This window comes from Ascaphus truei, chromosome 1, assembly GCF_040206685.1.
Source record: "Ascaphus truei isolate aAscTru1 chromosome 1, aAscTru1.hap1, whole genome shotgun sequence".
In the NCBI taxonomy this organism is placed as follows: Eukaryota; Metazoa; Chordata; class Amphibia; order Anura; family Ascaphidae; genus Ascaphus; species Ascaphus truei.
Genome location: NC_134483.1, coordinates 544376446 through 544395427, shown reverse-complemented (window position 1 = coordinate 544395427; position 18982 = coordinate 544376446). Strand labels below are relative to the sequence as shown.

At 47.4% G+C, this 18982-nt stretch overlaps 1 protein-coding gene across 2 annotated transcripts in view; it reads left to right on the top strand.

Annotated features, from left to right (window-relative positions):
* Window positions 1-18982, top strand: part of LOC142467830 (transcription factor COE3-like) — a 259166-nt gene that overhangs the window by 211619 nt on the left and 28565 nt on the right. The window contains exons 9-11 of one of the 2 annotated variants that reach the window (XM_075573731.1): window positions 1086-1216; window positions 2029-2155; window positions 11966-12054. In XM_075573731.1, coding sequence (XP_075429846.1) covers window positions 1086-1216; window positions 2029-2155; window positions 11966-12054 — 347 coding nt within the window. Of the gene's footprint in view, window positions 1-1082; window positions 1217-2028; window positions 2156-11965; window positions 12055-18982 lie in introns of both variants that reach the window. The other variant, XM_075573722.1, reaches the window with a different exon arrangement.

Sequence of the window (18982 nt, the reverse complement as noted above, 5' to 3'; positions counted from 1 at the left end):
CATACAGTGAGCATGTCAACACGGATGCAGCCACCAGTATTAGTACACGTGATCCTGGGAGATTGTGGGCGAGTCTCACAGTAAATGCGTCAACATTTCTGTGAGATTCTTAATGGCCCATCAGATTAACACAGTGGGGGGGTCCCTGCAGTCCCATTCAAACTGAATGAAACTGAATGGGACTGCATCCCCTCCCTCCCCCCCACAGCCCCCTCCCCCACGGTGTTAATCTGATGGGCAATTAAGAATCTCACAGACATGTTGAGGCATTTACACTGAGACTACCCCAGAATTTAACAGAGAAGAGTTCATATACTCGTGGCTGCATCTGCAGCTGCCACAAATCCTTCCCCTGTGTGTACAGTATTTTATTCCCCTTTTCTTAGTGCTTCTTTTTCACCCTCTCTGTATTCCTTAGTTTCTCTAATGTATTTGTCCTTCGTGTCTGTTTGATTCAATAAGACATTAGAAGGATAGGAGGGAATGATGTCATAATCTGCAAACATCTAAACAGCAGAGGGCAGAGACCCAGTTATTTATCAGGCTCTCTTATGGGTTAATGCCCCCGAACGGGCGTTACCTGCCAGTTAGGTCACTGGGATTTGGCGCCCATTCAGGTGCATTAAGCTATAATGAAGCTTGATGGATCTGGGGGAGAGGCTCAGAGCATGGATACCCTGCTGAATTTAATATGGAACTAGTTTGGTGCCTTTGGGAAAGTCATATCCAACACATAGCTCTAGAAATACCGGTATGTTATGATAACGTTATGTAAGAGAATAGCTTTTTATTTGTTAGGCTACTGTAGGCTTTTTTTATCTACTTTCTACCAGTTACCCTTATTATGGTGTCAGAAAGGAATGTTTGGTTCCATATTTATTGGCCGCTTTGCTTTCCTCGGGTGAAACGTACTGTACAGCAATAGACCTGTTCTTTCAGCCCAATATACTACACATGCATATAGTACGGCATAGACCTGTACTAATTTAATGGGGCTATTGTATGTTTGCTTCTTTCTTTTTGTATCTAGTAGACTTACATGGTTTCTCTTGTTTTCCTTTCCCATCTATCTCTCCATAAAGCAGCCACTCCCTGCATCAAAGCCATCAGCCCGAGTGAAGGCTGGACCACAGGAGGGGCCACCGTCATTATCATAGGCGATAACTTCTTTGATGGGCTACAGGTTGTGTTTGGCACCATGCTAGTGTGGAGTGAGGTGAGTGGGACAAAGCTCAGTGTGTGTCTACATATTCCTGAAACGCCTCTCCACTGAGCACCCATCTTCAATCCACTGAGACCCCATCCTGAGCACCCATCTTCAATCCACTAAAACCCCATCCTGAGCACCCATATTCAATCCACTGAGACCCAATCCTGAGCACCCAGCTTCAATCCACTGAGACCCCATCCTGAGCACCCATCTTAATCCACTGAGACCCCATCCAGAGCATCCCATCTTCAATCCACTGAGACACCATCCAGAGCACCCATATTCAATCCACTGAGACCCCATCCTGAGCTCCCATCTTAATCCACTGAGACCCCATCCAGAGTATCCCATCTTCAATCCACTGAGACCCCATCCAGAGCATCGCATCTTCAATCCACTGAGCACCCATCTTCAATCCACTGAGACCCCATCCAGAGCATCGCATCTTCAATCCACTGAGCACCCATCTTCAATCCACTGAGACCCCATCCTGAGCTCCCATCTTAATCCACTGAGACACCATCCAGAGCTCCCATATTCAATCCACTGAGATCCCACCCTGAGCACCCAACTTCAATCCACTGAGACCCCATAGAGAGCATCCCTCGTCAACTCACAAGGGGAAACATATCAGGACAGTTTGGGAGTGAAACAAAGGCCCTCAGTCTATAAACTAATTGTATTGATGCCGGTGGGACTTTGCGTGTTATAGAATAAGGGCAAGAGAGAGCCATTTCCATTTTGTGTCTCTGCGTCAAGGCCCATTGCTCCAATTCTGCCCCAGGCAAGCCCTGGTTTTCAATCTGTCATTTCCACAGCTCATCACACCTCATGCGATCCGGGTGCAGACACCTCCGAGGCACATCCCTGGCGTAGTGGAAGTCACGCTGTCTTATAAGTCGAAACACTTTTGCAAGGGATCTCCGGGTCGGTTCGTATATACAGGTAAGAAGCCACCAGAATTGCCATGTGACCCATATCTCTCTCACCTTATTGATTTCTTCTCTCCCGCAAAAGAACGTCCACTCTGCTCATTTCTCCTTCTATTTGTAAAACCTGTTTGACCTCTGACATTTCCCTGAAGCCTTTCTAAATTCCTTTATTTACCCTTACCATCTCTGCTGGGGGGATGATCTCACTGCTCAGGTTGGGGCCAAATGTTTTTTTTTTACATTTGTTCCTGAACTTAACCCCCTGGATCGCATTACCCCTTGTTCTAACATTTACTCGTTCTTTGCTCATTTCTTCCCTCTGGAACCTTTTGGTATTTTGAAAAGTTTCCATCACAGCCTCCTCAGTCCCTTTCTTACAAATAATACATTTTTGAGGATCCTGAGAATTATACAACCCATGCACTATTTGACCTTTTCTCTGAATTTGTACTTGCGGACTTGTGGAATCCAAAGTCCCCGCCAGCTCTATCCCGCCATATTTTTGGCTAATACAAATTCGGTCATCCCTAGTTACAATGTATAGCTGGCCCTGTGGCGGAAGAGATAAGACCCCCAGAATTGCATTGCTAACAACCAACCTCCATGTCATCATGCAATTCCAGCAGGAGATCCCAGCATGGGATTCCAGCATGAGATTTCAGCATGAGATTCCAGCATGAGATTCCAGCATGGGATTCCAGCATGAAATCCCAGCATGAGACCTCAGCATGAGATTCCAGCATGTGATCCCAGCATGAGATCCCAGATTGAGACCCCAGCATGAGACCCCAGCATGATATCCCAGCATGAGATCCCATCATGGGATCCCAGTATGGAATCCTAGCATGAGATCCCTGTCACGGGAGACCAGGCACTTACACCTTTTTACCGGGATCATTCAAAGAGCAAAATATGTGAAGTGAAATAAATTGTAAATGTATTCGCATAAACTCGCAGACACACAATGGAACACAAAATACACACGAAAAACACAGTTACTTGGGAACTGGGCAAAAAAACTAGACTTTCCTGGTTGCTGGGAACTCTAAACAAGAGTTTTTCCTTGACCGTGACTAAGCAGCAAACGTCCTGTAACTGAAATCGGCTACAAATCCCGACCGCTACCTACGTTCAATTCTCAGAACTTGGCCGCGAAAAGCTGGACTTAGAAAATATTCCGGCCAGACTTTTCTGAAGCCGGCGCCTTGTTATTCGCGCAAGAGCATTTTTGAAAAGCCTGCCCGTTTTCTAGCACTGAAAATCTCAAAACTGATTGGCTCAGGGATTTCTTATAGTATTTTGGAGTTCATTCACAAAATACTACAGCCAATTACAGCGTGGAAACTTTCTCAACAGCCAATCAAAACGATGCCGGTATGGAAAGCCGGGTAAGCGGGGAATCTGAATCTGCCAAGGGACATGCGCACGTTTTCCACCTCCGTCCCTTGCTATTCAGATGCCCCCCACTAGGTCAAGGTCCTCCAAGTCTGATGGGGCAAATGGTAGTCCGGACGATTTCCATTCAGCCCAGGACGATGGTACTTGAGCCCTGCCCTGAATGACGTATCCCCTGGTGGCTTTCATCTCCGATGTCTGGCAGACTCACTGGCGCCAAGTTGGTAGCCCCAGTAGTCTGTCAGAACATTGGTTCTGAAAGTCCCAGCTCAGTTATAGTGCATGACAGTATATACCATGTTAAACACAATGTTAATAAAACAATAATTACACATATGTAATAATTACAATAATAACACAATGTTAATAAAATATACTTTTCATACACCCCAAGTCTCTGGGTATGGGGAATAGACTAGAAAGCTGGACTTTGTTTTCTTCTAGCCTATATTTCCCACACACTATCTAAGAGACTTGAACTGGACTCTAAATGTCCCCTCACAACCTTATATTTATGGTTGGAGGGCCCATGAACCCCAAGAAAGGTTCTGGGCTACCTGGGCATTAACTGGGTATCCCCCTTAACCTAAGGACCTCTTGTAGTTACAGGGACACTTGCTGGGCTGTGCTGAAGTAGGGAACCCTGGCGTTGAGTCGCGCAAGCATTTTTAAGGGGAGATATTGCCGAGACAATGTGCCTACATGTATCCAGGAATCAGGCATGATTCCTGGGTATATTTTTTGGGGGATCCAGCAACTCTGGACCCCGACTACCTAGGCACATTCTGACAACACTTTCTCTGCAAAACCCCCCTTGAAACTCATACCCCAGCAATCCCTGCTCGCTGGCACCACTGGAAAGGCAAAACACAAACAAATCTTTAAGTTGCAAATTACAGGTTATGCATTGACAGTCACTGGGCTCAAGAGCTGACACTCCCGAACCCCAATATTCGGTTCAGAGGTAACCATTCATGGGCTTGACCTTTATTGAGAGCTTGGTTACCCCTTTACCGTCACAATCCCAGCATGGGATTCCAGTATGAGACCCCAGCATAGGATCCCAGCATGAGATCCCAGCATAGGATTCCAGCTTGAGACACGAGCATAGGATTCCAGCATGAGATACCAGCATGGAATCCCAGCATGAGATCCTAGCATGAGATCCCAGCATAGGATTCTAGCATGAGATCCCTGCATGGGATTCCAGGTGTCCATAGACATGCAGACCTATTGAGAACCACAACTCATTTGATCATAGTTAGAAAACAAAGCCGGGATCAGACTCTCACGATACCGGCTTAGGCAATACTGCAATTGGCTTTCACCACATAAACTGCCAGGACTTGGGAACCTGGAGAATAGAAAGGACTGGGACTTGGAAGAGCATATTGTAATGTGCACAAGGCAGCTGCTCACAGGAAATGAATTGTCCTGTTTGGAAAACTCCCTACAGAGGCTGAGATCCAAGTAACATTTGTTTTCTGGTTACCACCCAATGACATGTGCTCATTGTCCTGCCCGGGACAGCTGCTGAGACATAGCGAAAAAATGTATCTGGGCGTTTTGGGCGCAAAGGGCTGCAACAGAGGAAAGAACTGTGTATGGAAGAGAACAGGATTCTTATATGTAACACTTATAGAGCAGTTCTTAATAAAGAGATACTTAGCTTGAGAGTCTCTTTGATGTGTGGGTTTGGAGAGTCCTTCTGCAGTCCTCAGCAAATGGGGAACTGCACCTTAGTGAAGGAATACATAAAACGACATGGCATAATAACGTTTTTAATAAGATTAAAAGAAAAGAAGATTGCAAACTCACAAACAGCAAGATTGTGTGCGCAGTCGAATTTTAAGCTTTCGCGCTATGCACCATTGGAGTCCTAGGTCCATGCACTGGGTTCGCAGTGTTGCCTGCTCACTCTGGGGTTGGTGGGATTCTTCTCCGGGGGCCGTCCGCTCCCCACGGTGTTGGTTTTCCCTTTGTGTGTGCCGCTGATTTCCAGACTTCCTTCTGGGTAGTGCTTCGAAACAAATTGATGGGCTCCGTGTATGGGATAGTTCCGGGCTCCGTGCAGTCGAACACCTCTTCCGGGTATCGTAACGTGAGGGCAACAAGACTACGGTGGCTCAGGAAGGACACCCTACGCGTTTCGAGAATTCAATTCGCTTTGTCAGGGGAAGCTGCTTAGACTGAGTCAGAAACTTTGGCCTGGGATATTTTTCTTCTTCCCACTTTTCAGAAGAAAAAAAATGCCAGCAAGACCTGATTTGCCCCAAAAATCCTGTTTAGTTTTGTTATATCAATGTGTTTATTATTATTAATAATATTTTTAAATAAACACACCAACATATTTCCCAGCACAATTAGTGGTAAATGCAATATTAACCCTTCTCAAAAAATAAAACCTATGATAATAACTCAGTAGCTCATAGGAATAAAATCCTTCTGTACGTGTATAAGTGCACGAAAATGCCGGATGGCTATTTTGCCCCTGGTGGTTCTTCTCTGTGAGGTCCAGAGGTTTCTGAGCTGTAGACGGTTCTAGACTTCCCAATTCAGCCGTTTGTTGCCCCATTTTTCTTGGCCTTTCCATAATGATAAGCCCATGCTAACCCAGCATGGCATATCGACATTGTCCTAATTCCCTTGTTTAACACCGGTAACACGCCAGGGCACGTTCGCCTCCTGATTTTTTATTTATTTCATTTATTTATAAAACGTGTTGCCAGGAAGTAATACAGTGAGAGTTACGTCTCGTTTCCAGGTATGTCCTGGGCACGGCGTTATGATGACAGATACATGGTTACAAATACATAGTTACATTAAGTGAACCGTGTATACATTATATACAAGACATTGCAAGCACAGTTAAAGATAATATACTGTATATTATAGGCGTATGTAACAGTTACGACTGTGGTATGAGAAGAGATCTGGAGCAGATCACCGAGAAAATACATTGAGCGGTGTGGATTACTGTTTGAGAGCCAAGACATCCAGTGACACAAAGACGTTTGGCTCCAATGATGTGATTGCTATTTCAGAAATCACATGACCTTGAATGCCTCCCTTCCTGGCCTGCATGCTCGAGGAAGTCCTCAATCAGGAAGAGTTACAGGGGCCTGGGAGGAAAAGGATAGCTCACCTGAGGATCTTCTGAGAATATGGGAGGTCTGGGCACTTGTGGAACAGCACAAGGTCAGGCAAGGAGTTATGTGCTAGTTTGGAGCTGCCACCATCAGAACCAATTAACCTCTCTTACACACACACACACACACACACACACACACACACACACACACACACACACACACACACACACACACACACACACACACACACACACACACACACACACACACACACACACACACACACACACACACACACACACACACACACATAGTGCAAAGCCAATCAAACCCCTCACAGACAGCTGTTTCAACCTTTTGGGTCTCATCTGTGTGAGGTTGGTTGTACTGGCTCTGCAATTTTCAAGCTGGGTAGGTTTACCATACACATTATTTAAGTTATGGTGGGTGAAAAAGGCGACGTTAAGCTGTGTGAGCAGCAGAGCATTTGTTTATAAGGGTTCCATGTAAAAATGGATTTCAGGCAAAAGGTGACACAGTGTGTGCTCATTTGCATGTCATTTCCCAGAATCCCTTGCTGCAGTGGGAGCACTGTATACTAGGTGATAATGGTGAAAGGCAGGGTTGCAGACCTGTCTAAGACATGTGAATGTACTCACAAGTTATATTCTTTATTGGCTATATGCTAACGGTGGAGGTTTCTTGTCGCCTTTTCACTCACCATAACTTATTGGTTATTTACTTACTATACACAGATAGGAGCTACACTTTTTTTATCTGTTTTATCCACATTTAAAAAGCACATTCCATACTTTTTTAGGAAGCTAAAATGTGTCACGGTCATTGTGCTAATTTGCATCTTGTTACTCACAATACTTGCCTGCAGATTTACAATGGGTGAGTAATGATAGTTTGGGGACTGATGGAAGATACTCATTGTTTGTTTTCTGTTTCTAAACATAGTAATGCAGAAACAGAGGAGGGGGAGGGAGCAGGGGGTATGGTGCTTTTTATTGGACCAACAAGTAGTTGATATGTTACAAGATTTCATCGGGTATGCAGAACCCTGAGAGGTCCCACTCCCTCTCCCTCCTACTCCCTCTCCCTCCTACTCCCTCTCCCTCCTACTCCCTCTCCCTCCTACTCCCTCTCCCTCCTACTCCCTCTCCCTGCTCTGTTACTACAAGGAAGAAAGGACCAGCACGGCTCCCACCCTTCTTTACCTAGACATAGTCATGACATTTTTAGTGCTGGTTAGTTAGTAAATATTGGAATGATATTCTAGTGATGATTAGTAATTAGACATTAGTCTTATAGATCGTAGGCAATAGACATAGTCATAGATCATAGGCTATAGATATAGTCTTATAGATTGTGGCTATAGATATAGTCTTATAGATTGTGGCTATAGATATAGTCTTATAGATTGTGGCTATAGATATAGTCTTATAGATTGTTGGCTATAGATATAGTCTTATTGATGGTGAGCTCCTTGATGCGGACACTCCTTACCTTCTGTACGAGTGCATGTTAATGTTGATATTAAATTGTTAGCGCTTCCTACGTCTGGCCCCATTGTACTGCACTACGGACAATGTTTGCGTGTTATAAATAAACAATATTAATAGTAGAAGGGACACCCGAGCGTTAGTTACTACACATAGAAGCTGTGTATATTTGTAATAGTAGGGACACCCGAGCGTTAGTTACTACACATAGAAGCTGTGCATATTTGTAATAGTAGGGACACCCGAGCGTTAGTTACTACACATAGAAGCTGTGTATATTTGTAATAGTAGGGACACCCGAGCGTTAGTTACTACACATAGAAGCTGTGTATATTTGTAATAGTAGGGACACCCGAGCGTTAGTTACTACACATAGAAGCTGTGTATATTTGTAATAGTAGGGACACCCGAGCGTTAGTTACTACACATAGAAGCTGTGCATATTTGTAATAGTAGGGACACCCGAGCGTTAGTTACTACACATAGAAGCTGTGCATATTTGTAATAGTAGGGACACCCGAGCATTAGTTACTACACATAGAAGCTGTGCATATTTGTAATAGTAGGGACACCCGAGCGTTAGTTACTACACATAGAAGCTGTGCATATTTGTAATAGTAGGGACACCCGAGCATTAGTTACTACACATAGAAGCTCTGTATATTTGCTGCCACATACTGTAGAAGAGCTGCCGCGTATTTGAGAAGCCATCTGGCAGCAAAGGGGTTAATTGCTGGCTGCACAGAAATGCATCATCTTAGATGCCAAGCCTCCCCCCCCCCCCATCTCACTGTGTGGAGAGGGGGGAGAGGAGGGGAGAGGGGGGGAGAGGGGCTGACTCTCCAATCAATACAAATTACTGGAGTGAAAAGCAGCGCTTGGGGGTCGGATCGCAACATATGTTTAGTCTAAATCAGGCAATCTATCTTCATCGCAGTCAGTAATGGAGTCAGGTGGTACTGTGTGGAGGGGGTGGGCGAGAGGGGGGGAGGAGGTCAGAGGTCGTGTAACCCCCCCCCCTTCGGATCTCATCATACCATTACTCATAGGCTGCTGAGAAGGAAAACGGTTATTGATCATGTGCTGGGAAAAAGATACCACAGACTAATTATATCAGGGGGGTAGGGACAGGTGGAAGGAGGGGGATAAGGCGAGCTGAAGCAGCAGGGGGGGGGCAGCAAATCTATTTAACCCCTTGCATGCCTGTGTTGGGGGGCCCTTCTGGCAACCACCGGGTTAAAGACACAACCGCGTATTGCCGTCTTCTCGTGGAAATCAGTGGGCACGGCGGCGCTTTGCGCTCATTGCCCGGCCACGTGACACTGTTAGGGCAGGGTACGGTGACATGTGTATTACTGCACTTTACATTACAGCAGCATCATGGCCCATGTCTTCTAAACCAGGGATGGCCAACTCCAGTCCTCAAGGGCCACCAACAGGTTGGGTTTTCAGTATATCCCTGCTTCAGCACAATCAGTGGCTCAGTCGTTGAGTATCCAACTCCACTCCTCAAGGGCCACCAAGAGATCAGGGTTTGAGGATATCTCTGCGCTCAATCAGTGGCTCAGAGTCACTGATTGAGCCACCTGTGCTAAAGCAGGGATATCATTAAAACCTGACCTGTTGGTGGCCCTTGAGGACTGGCGTTGGCCACCCCTGCATTAGGTCAGTGGAAGCGGGGAGACAGGGTCACATTGTCTCACTGTACCTTTTTTTCATCATTAAAAGCATTTTAGTTATTTTTCGTTACAATTCCTGTATAATTATATTATAGGCATTTTTATTCGGGATATTTCACCAATGTCCTGATTTTTTGTTAATGTTTTTTCCCCCATAATTTGGTAAAAACGGAGGGGGGGGAACTCACGTTTGGCAAAACTAAAACATGTTCAGAACTGACATCACTTCCCAAACCACGTCCCAAACCACGTCCCAAACCACATCCAAAACCACGTCCCAAACCACGTCCCATACCGAATCGTGAGCAATTTTTAGAATCAAAACCAAAAGATGAGTGAAAGTGCCCACGTCTCCAAACTGGCTTGGTGGTCCGGTTTTGGTTCTCAAGAACTTTTAAGTTTTGGTGTAGGTTCTGAAAATGTTCCGGGTCTGGGTAACGTACGGTTCTGGTAGGTTCTGCTCTCACACACCCGGTTTGGCCCGTCGCTCGGAAAACCCATGATAATATGAATAACCATCCTTTTTGTAATGTTAGCGTCACTTGTAAGGAACCTCTTTGCAAGCTGCTCACGTGGCTGCAGTTTCCGTGGCAGGTCAGACTGCCACACGCTCGGGCAGCAGCGGGCAGTTTAACTGAAGCACAGAAAGGAAACAGGATGATGGCATCACGCAGAACAATTGCAGCACCCCAAATATCCCGTGCAGCGCCCCCTATCGCCCCATTTAACCGGTCCCATATCACACGCTGGCACCACGGGCAAAGGGATCTAAGTGCAGGTGTAGTGAGACTGAGTCTCCGGAGGGGCGGCTGCTTCGGAGAGAGTTCTGCCGCGGACGCACTGCGAGGGGTGGGGGGTCCCTGCTTACCCCCTCAGCGATAATCCTCCGGCTCCGGGGAGCGGTGGTTCCGCAGCTTCCCCCGGTACGTCTTGCTGCATCTGTACGCGGGGTACTTTATGTATCCCCGTTAGTGCGGGAGAGAGGTTCCCGGGCGCGGGACCTGACACACTGCGCTTCCCGGACATCCTGCCTGCGCTTGCCGGAGTTGTATAGATTTATATGCAGGACATTTGTGATTGTGTTACTGTAGAACAGGGCTCTTACACTATTTCTCCCCCGGGGCCACGTGAAGGGGCCCCGTGGTATTGTAATGTCATCCTATGTGCACGGACAGACCTGTCATCGAGTCGCCAGTGTTCATAACCTCCGCACCATATATAGTTACATTACCGCGACTTACTGGTGAGTTTCTATGTGAAGAAATAGCACCGCGCTGCAGCAGCCGCCGGTATGAAACTAGCCGGGGCAGAGAGGGTCACACCGGGGCCGCCCGGTGAATGGCCCCGGTAAGGATCCCGTGCAGCGGAACGAGACACAGGGGAAACGTATTATGAGAATGGGAGAAGACGCTTGGAGTCCCAGAGTCTCCTTCTGGCCTTGGGCGAGTCTCTGTGTTACTCATACTACACTCTATGGAGCAGCCACTCATTGTACCCGTACAGCGCCGGGTATGAAAAGCCGCCGCACCGTGGCACTTAGCTGTGGCGCCCCCCCCTTCCTTCTAAACCGCAGCGTCAAAGGGCGCCGCGGACATCCCCGATGTGACGGCGTCGTGTTGCCATGGTAACGCACGTCATGCCGTCATTTGACGCTGCAACATCGCATTTGCTACGGAAACGAGACGCCATGTGGTGACGCCCGCTGCGGTTCAGAAGGAGGGGAGGGCGGCGGGTAAGTGACTCCCCATCAGGCTCGAGAGCGCGGCAAAAGTGTATGTGGGCAGACATTTTTTCCACCCCCATATTTGCCGCCCTTGGCCCGGGCCAAATGGGAAATCCGCCACCATACCTGTAACCTTCTATGTACAGTGCTAAGTACACTGCAAGCACGATGTAAGGAGCATGTATTATTCTTGTAGTGTATGACTATGTATGTGCCGTCTGGAGCTCCAGTGGATGCAGCAGCCACCTGGAGACACCGTACTGTCACTTGGACGGGCTGGAATGTGTCTTCTGCATTGGAAGATGTCTACTGAATAGCGCCACTTAGTAGATCTGGCCCGTAATCCCGTTAGTATTGGTTGCTCTGCCTTGTGAGCCAGACATACTCGGCACGCACAGTAACTCGCGCCCTCTCTATTCTCTGCAGCACTGAATGAGCCGACCATTGACTATGGGTTCCAGAGGCTACAGAAGGTGGTCCCGCGGCACCCGGGAGACCCCGAGAGGTTACCCAAGGTAAGAGATCTACTAACTGCAGCCATCACCCTGCTCCTTTTATATATCACCGTCTGCTGGGGGTGAAGCCCAGTCCCAATGTGCTGAGACAAACAATACCCCACATTTCCCGGGAAAGGACATGAGATGGGCCCAATGCAAAACTTTTATACACACGCAGAAACACACGCAGTAACACACGCAGTAACACACGTAGTAACACACGCAGTAACACACGCAGTAACACACGCAGAAACACACGCAGTAACACACGCAGTAACACACGCAGTAACACACGCAGTAACACACGCAGTAACACACGCAGAAACACACGCAGTAACACGCAGTAACACACGCAGTAACACACGTAGTAACACACGCAGTAACACACACAGTAACACACGCAGTAACACGCAGTAACACACGCAGTAACACACGTAGTAACACACGCAGTAACACACACACTAACACACGCAGAAACACATGCAGTAACACACGCAGTAACACACGCAGTAACACACGCAGTAACACACGCAGAAACACACGCAGTAACACACGCAGTAACACACGCAGAAACACACGCATTAACACGCAGTAACACACGCAGTAACACACGTAGTAACACACGCAGTAACACACGCAGTAACACACGCAGAAACACACGCAGTAACACGCAGTAACACACGCAGTAACACACGTAGTAACACACGCAGTAACACACACAGTAACACACGTAGAAACACACGCAGAAACACACGCAGTAACACACGCAGTAACACACGCAGTAACACACGCAGAAACACACGCAGTAACACGCAGTAACACACGTAGTAACACACGCAGTAACACACGCAGTAACACACGCAGAAACACACGCAGTAACACACGCAGTAACACACGCAGTAACACACGTAGAAACACACGCAGTAACACACACAGTAACACACGCAGAAACACGCGCAGAAACACACGCAGTAACACACGCAGTAACACACGCAGAAACACACGCAGAAACACACGCAGTAACACACGTAGTAACACACGCAGTAACACACACAGTAACACACGCAATAACACACGCAGTAACACACGCAGAAACACACGCAGTAACACACGTAGAAACACACGCAGAAACACACGCAGAAACACACGCAGAAACACACGCAGTAACACACGCAGTAACACACGCAGTAACACACGTAGAAACACACGCAGAAACACACGCAGAAACACACGTAGAAACACACATAGAAACACACGCAGAAACACACGCAGTAACACACGCAGTAACACACGTAGAAACACACGCAGTAACACACGCAGAAACACACGCAGTAACATGCAGTAACACACACAGTAACACACGTAGAAACACACGTAGAAACACACGCAGTAACACACGTAGAAACACACGTAGAAACACGCAGTAACACACATAGAAACACATGCAGTAACACACATAGAAACACACGCAGTAACACACGTAGAAACACACGCAGAAACACACAGAAAAACACGCAGTAACGCGCAGTAACACACACAGTAACACACGTAGAAACACACGCAGTAACACACGTAGAAACACACGCAGAAACACACGCAGAAACACACGCAGAAACACACGCAGTAACACACGCAGTAACACACGCAGAAACACACGCAGAAACACACGCAGTAACACACGCAGTAACACACGCAGAAACACACGCAGTAACACACGCAGGAACACACGCAGAAACACGCAGTAACACACGTAGAAACACACGCAGAAACACACGCAGTAACACGCGCAGAAACACGCGCAGAAACACACGCAGAAACACACGCAGTAGCACACGCAGTAACACACGCAGAAACACACGCAGAAACACACGCAGAAACACACACAGTAACACACACAGTAACACACATAGAAACACGCAGTAACACACGTAGAAACACACGCAGAAACACACGCAGTAACACACGCAGAAACACACGCAGTAGCACACGCAGTAACACACGCAGAAACACACGCAGTAACACACGCAGAAACACACGCAGTAACACACGCAGAAACACACGCAGTAACACGCAGTAACACATGCAGTAACACATGTAGAAACACGCAGTAACACGCAGTAACACATGCAGTAACACACGTAGAAACACGCAGTAACACATGCAGTAACAGTTTTGTTATTTTTGTTGTCTGTAACACACATGCTAATGAGAACGGATGTTATAGTTTTGTCAATGCGCATACGCGGTGTATCGGTTAACGCGTCTCTGCGCAACGACAATCCCCGGTAACGCAGCTAAAGTAACGACGCTAGTTTGCCGAACGCCCGCGGTTTTTGCAGATCATTAGCTTTGTAGATACCCGTTAAACTGAGGAAAACTAACGGACGCTGCCTCTTTATGTAACGTCACGATAATGGCCCAGATTTCATGGATAAATAAATAGAGATACTACCGCTCTCCTTTTGTGAAGTTGCTTTGTGGATTATACCCTAGGATTGAATACTTCTCAGCCCTCAATTGGTCATAGTGAGTGCACATAGGTTTCTTTTGGTTGCTCTGTCAACCCCTTTTCTCCAGATTTAATGGCCCTCAGAGGATCTACCCCTTAGAGCAGGGGGGCGCAAACTTTTTTCCCTGCGCCTCCCCTGCCGACGGTCTCCTCACCCCCCCCCCACCCCCTTAACCGGCGACATGACCTCGCGGCGTCATTTGATGGCAACGCGGGAAGGAAGCCACCACAGCCAAGGTAAGTAAAGGCTTACAGAGGCCCTGCAGCTCCCCCGGCACTTAATTTAAGTGCCTTTGGGAAGCGCGCAGGGCCTTTGTAAACCCCGCCCCCCCCCCCGCAGGCAGTCTCGCGCCCCCCCATGGGGGTAGTGCCCCCCAGTTTGCGCACCGCTGCCTTAGAGTATTAATAAAGTAGATGTGTGCGGGCCTGTAATCTCACACACAGCAGCTTTCCGTGCGGTAGTATTGAATACGACCCATTGTGTCTCCAGCTAAGTCCAATGGTTGAAGGCGTAGTACTTCGGGAAAATGTTCACCTGTTGTCTCTGTGAGTCTCCCAGCACTTAGAGTGTAAGCTCTCTGGTGCAGGGATTCCCTTTCCTTTTGTCTGATTGTGTTTGTTTTACTTATTGTACTATAATTCCATGTGCTGTGTTGTCTCTCTTGTGAAGCACTGAGTACAGTGTGGGCGCTATATAAAGATATACATACATTGTAGAAGAACAATAGTACACAGTGGAAGGGCTTTTTCAGGCATTGTGATTTGGATCATCTCCCTCTCCCAGAACCCATATTCTCCACCCCCCCCCTTTCCCTGCATCCCCCCCCTTTCCCCGCATCCCCCCCCCTTTCCTCTCCCCCCCTTTATCCCACACTTCCAGACCTGTAAATTGACGGTAATGTCTATGGGCAGAAACAGGTTCCATAGGGACACAAGGTCGTTTGATCAGGAGTGACAGCTTAAAGCAGCTGCCAAATTGAAGCCATTCATCAAATTGTGACAGGTCAGAGCCAGTAAAAGCCCAAATGGTTTATTTATTTTCTCTCTCTTTGTTGAGGGGAGAGGTGGGAGATGTGTGTTTAGGATGGGAGGGGTGTGGGGGAGATGTGTGTTTAGGATGGGAGGGGTGGAGGGCTTCCGATCAAACCCCGTATCTCACACTCAATTCTCCTCCTCAGTTTTAAAGCTTTACACTCTTCTGCTCCTCCTTACATCTCAGCCCTAATTTCTCGTTATGCACCATCCCGACTCTTGCGTTCTTCTCAAGGATGTCTTCTTTCTACCCCCTTTGTATCTAAAGCTCTCTCCCGCCTTAAATCTTTCTCACTTTCTGCCCCGCACCTCTGGAATGCCCTTCCCCTCAGTACCCAACTAGCACCCTCTCTATCCACCTTTAAGACCCACCTTAAGACCCACCTTAAGACACATTTGCTTAAAGAAGCATATGGATAGCACTGGATAATCCTGGACACATGATACATAAAGCTTGGCCCCCTGCAGACGCACTTACCAGAACTCCCTCCTACTGTCTCTGTACGTTATCCCTACTTACCAATTAGATTGTAAGCTCCTCGGAGCAGGGACTCCTCTTCCTTAATGTTACTTTTATGTCTGAAGCACTTATTCCCATGACCTGATTTATATTATTTGTTATTTATATGATATGTATCACTACTGTGAAGCGCTATGTACATTTACAGTATGGCGCTATATAAATAAAGACATACAATACAAGTGTGTTTAGGATTGGAGGGGTGGGGGGAGATGTGTGTTTAGGATGGGAGCGGTGGGGGGAGATGTGTGTTTAGGATTGGAGGGGTGGGGGGAGATGTGTGTTTAGGATGGGAGGGGTGGAGGGGAGAAGTGTGTTTAGGATTGGAGGGGTGGGGGGAAATGAGCGTTTAGGATGGGTGGGGGGAAATGAGTGTTTAGGATGGGTGGGGGGAGCTGTGTGTTTAGGATGGGAGGGGTGGGGGAGATGTGTGTTTAGGATGGGAGGGGTGGGGGAGATGTGTTTTTAGGATTGGAGTGGTGGGGGGAAATGAGTGTTTAGGATGGGAGAGGGGAGGGGTGGGAGATGTGTATTTATGATGGTAGGGGTGGGGGGAGATGTGTGTTTAGGATGAGAGGGGTGGGGTGGGAGATGTGTGTTTAGGATGAGGGGGTGGGGTGGGAGATGTGTGTTTAGGATGGGAGTGGTGGGGGGATATTTGTGTTTAGTATGGGAGGGGTGGGAGGGAGAAGTGTGTTTAGGGTGGGAGGGATGGGGGGGAGATGTGTGTTTAGGATGGGAGGGGGCAGATGTGTTTTTAGGATGGGAGGGTGGGGGAGATGTGTGTTAGGGGTGGGGGGGGGGAGATGTGTGTTTAGGATGGGAGGGTTGGGGGTGGGCAGATGTGTGTTTAGGATGGGAGGGGGGGAAGATGTGTTTTTAGGATGGGAGGGGTGGGCGAGATGTGTGTTTAGGATGGGAGGGGGGAAGATGTGTTTTTAGGATGGAAGGGGTGGGGGGGAGATGTGTGTTTAGGATGGGAGGGTTGGGGGTGGGCAGATGTGTGTTTAGGATGGGAGGGGGGGAAGATGTGTTTTTAGGATGGGAGGGGTGGGTGAGATGTGTGTTTAGGATGGGAGGGGGGGAAGATGTGTTTTTAGGATGGGAGGGGTGGGCGAGATGTGTGTTTAGGATTGGAGGGGTGGGGGGGAGATGTGTGTTTAGGATGGGAGGTGTGGGAGATGTGTTTAGGATGGGAGGGGTGGGGGGGAGATTTGTGTTTAGGATGGGAGGGGTGGGAGATGTGTTTAGGATGGGAGGGGTGGGGGAGATGTGTGTTTAGGATTGGAGGGGTGGGTGGGGAGATGTGTGTTTAGGGTGAGAGGGGTGGGAGATGTGTTTAGGATGGGAGGGGTGGGGGGGGAGATGTGTGTTTAGGATGGGAGGGGTGGGAGATGTGTTTAGGATGGGAGGGGTGGGGGAGATGTGTGTTTAGGATGGGAGGGGTGGGAGATGTGTTTAGGATGGGAGGGTTGGGGGTGGGCAGATGTGTGTTTAGGATGGGAGAGTTGGGGGTGGGCAGATGTGTGTTTAGGATGGGAGAGTTGTTCACTTCTAGCTTTACTGTATTTAAGCCATAGACAAAACACTGTAAGGATTATAGTGGACAGTGAGTATAGTGTGTGTGTGTATATAATTTATGTGTGTATATGTATATATATATATACAGTGGTCGACAAATCACCAAAAAATCTACTTGCCGAACAAAAAAAATCTACTCGCCACCTAGTACCACACGTGTGCTGCTTGGGCCAATAGGAGCTCGCCACGATGTTAAATCCACTCGCCCGGGGCGTGCAAATGTATAGGTTTGTCGAACACTGTATATATATATATATATATATATATATATATATATATATAGTAGATTTTACCAGATTGTAGTCCGGAAAAAATATATATATATATATAAAACTAACAAATTGGAGTAGCGCCTTAGGAAGCTTGATAAGGATAAATCAGCTGGGTAAATCAGATAGAGTTAACAAGGCTATTGACCAAAGAATCCCCAAAAGGGCGAATTTGTGATAAAAACAACTGAAATCTATAGCAAAAATAAAAAATATGAAACATAAAAAATTAAATAAAAACCAGATGTCAGTTGAAATTTCAAAAAATGTACTTAGTTCACTGGAGTTTTGCTGCGTTTCGTCACTTAGGACTTCGTGACGAAACACGTAGGGCGTTTCCCAAAGAGGCAAGTTTGTGGCTGACATTACTGCACGAACGGAGAGAGTACCTTGGAGCTGTTGCTATTTTGCTTGGGACTGCTGTCGCTTCCGGTTTTGCAGTTGCCTGCTGGTGAGCAGTGAGAGCTGTGGGAGGTGTATCTGGAGGGAGTCTCTGACCGTGTTGCTAATTATTACATCATATGGCTGCGGTGGCTCCTGTGCACCTTGCTGAACCAATGGATACACCAGAGGTGGCACCAACGGGACAGGCTGATACATTCTCTTCACAGCTTCAAGGCGACTGAGTATATCTCATAAATGCTATTATTTTTACTCTGTTTGTGAGTGCGCTTTTTATATTTTACAATCCCATAAATACTGTTTCATACTTTATCACACTAGGAGTGCGCCTGTTTTTTCTTCTTGTTTTCTTTCCCCCGTGTATAGGGTGACCATGTGTGCTGCTATTACCTGAGTTGCAAACAGGAGGCCTGATCCTACACCACTGGGAGCCTGGGGTGTATGTAACGAGTATACTAATAGCGACTCCACCTGGGAAGGATCCACACAGAGTGGGATAGCCCCTCCCAAGACCATATGACCATATGTAACATATGTAACAGCATTTACTAGGCAATACTAATAACCAGTACAACAACACACACACAATACAGTACAGTATAATGCACACCCAACCCAGCACCACCAGTGAGT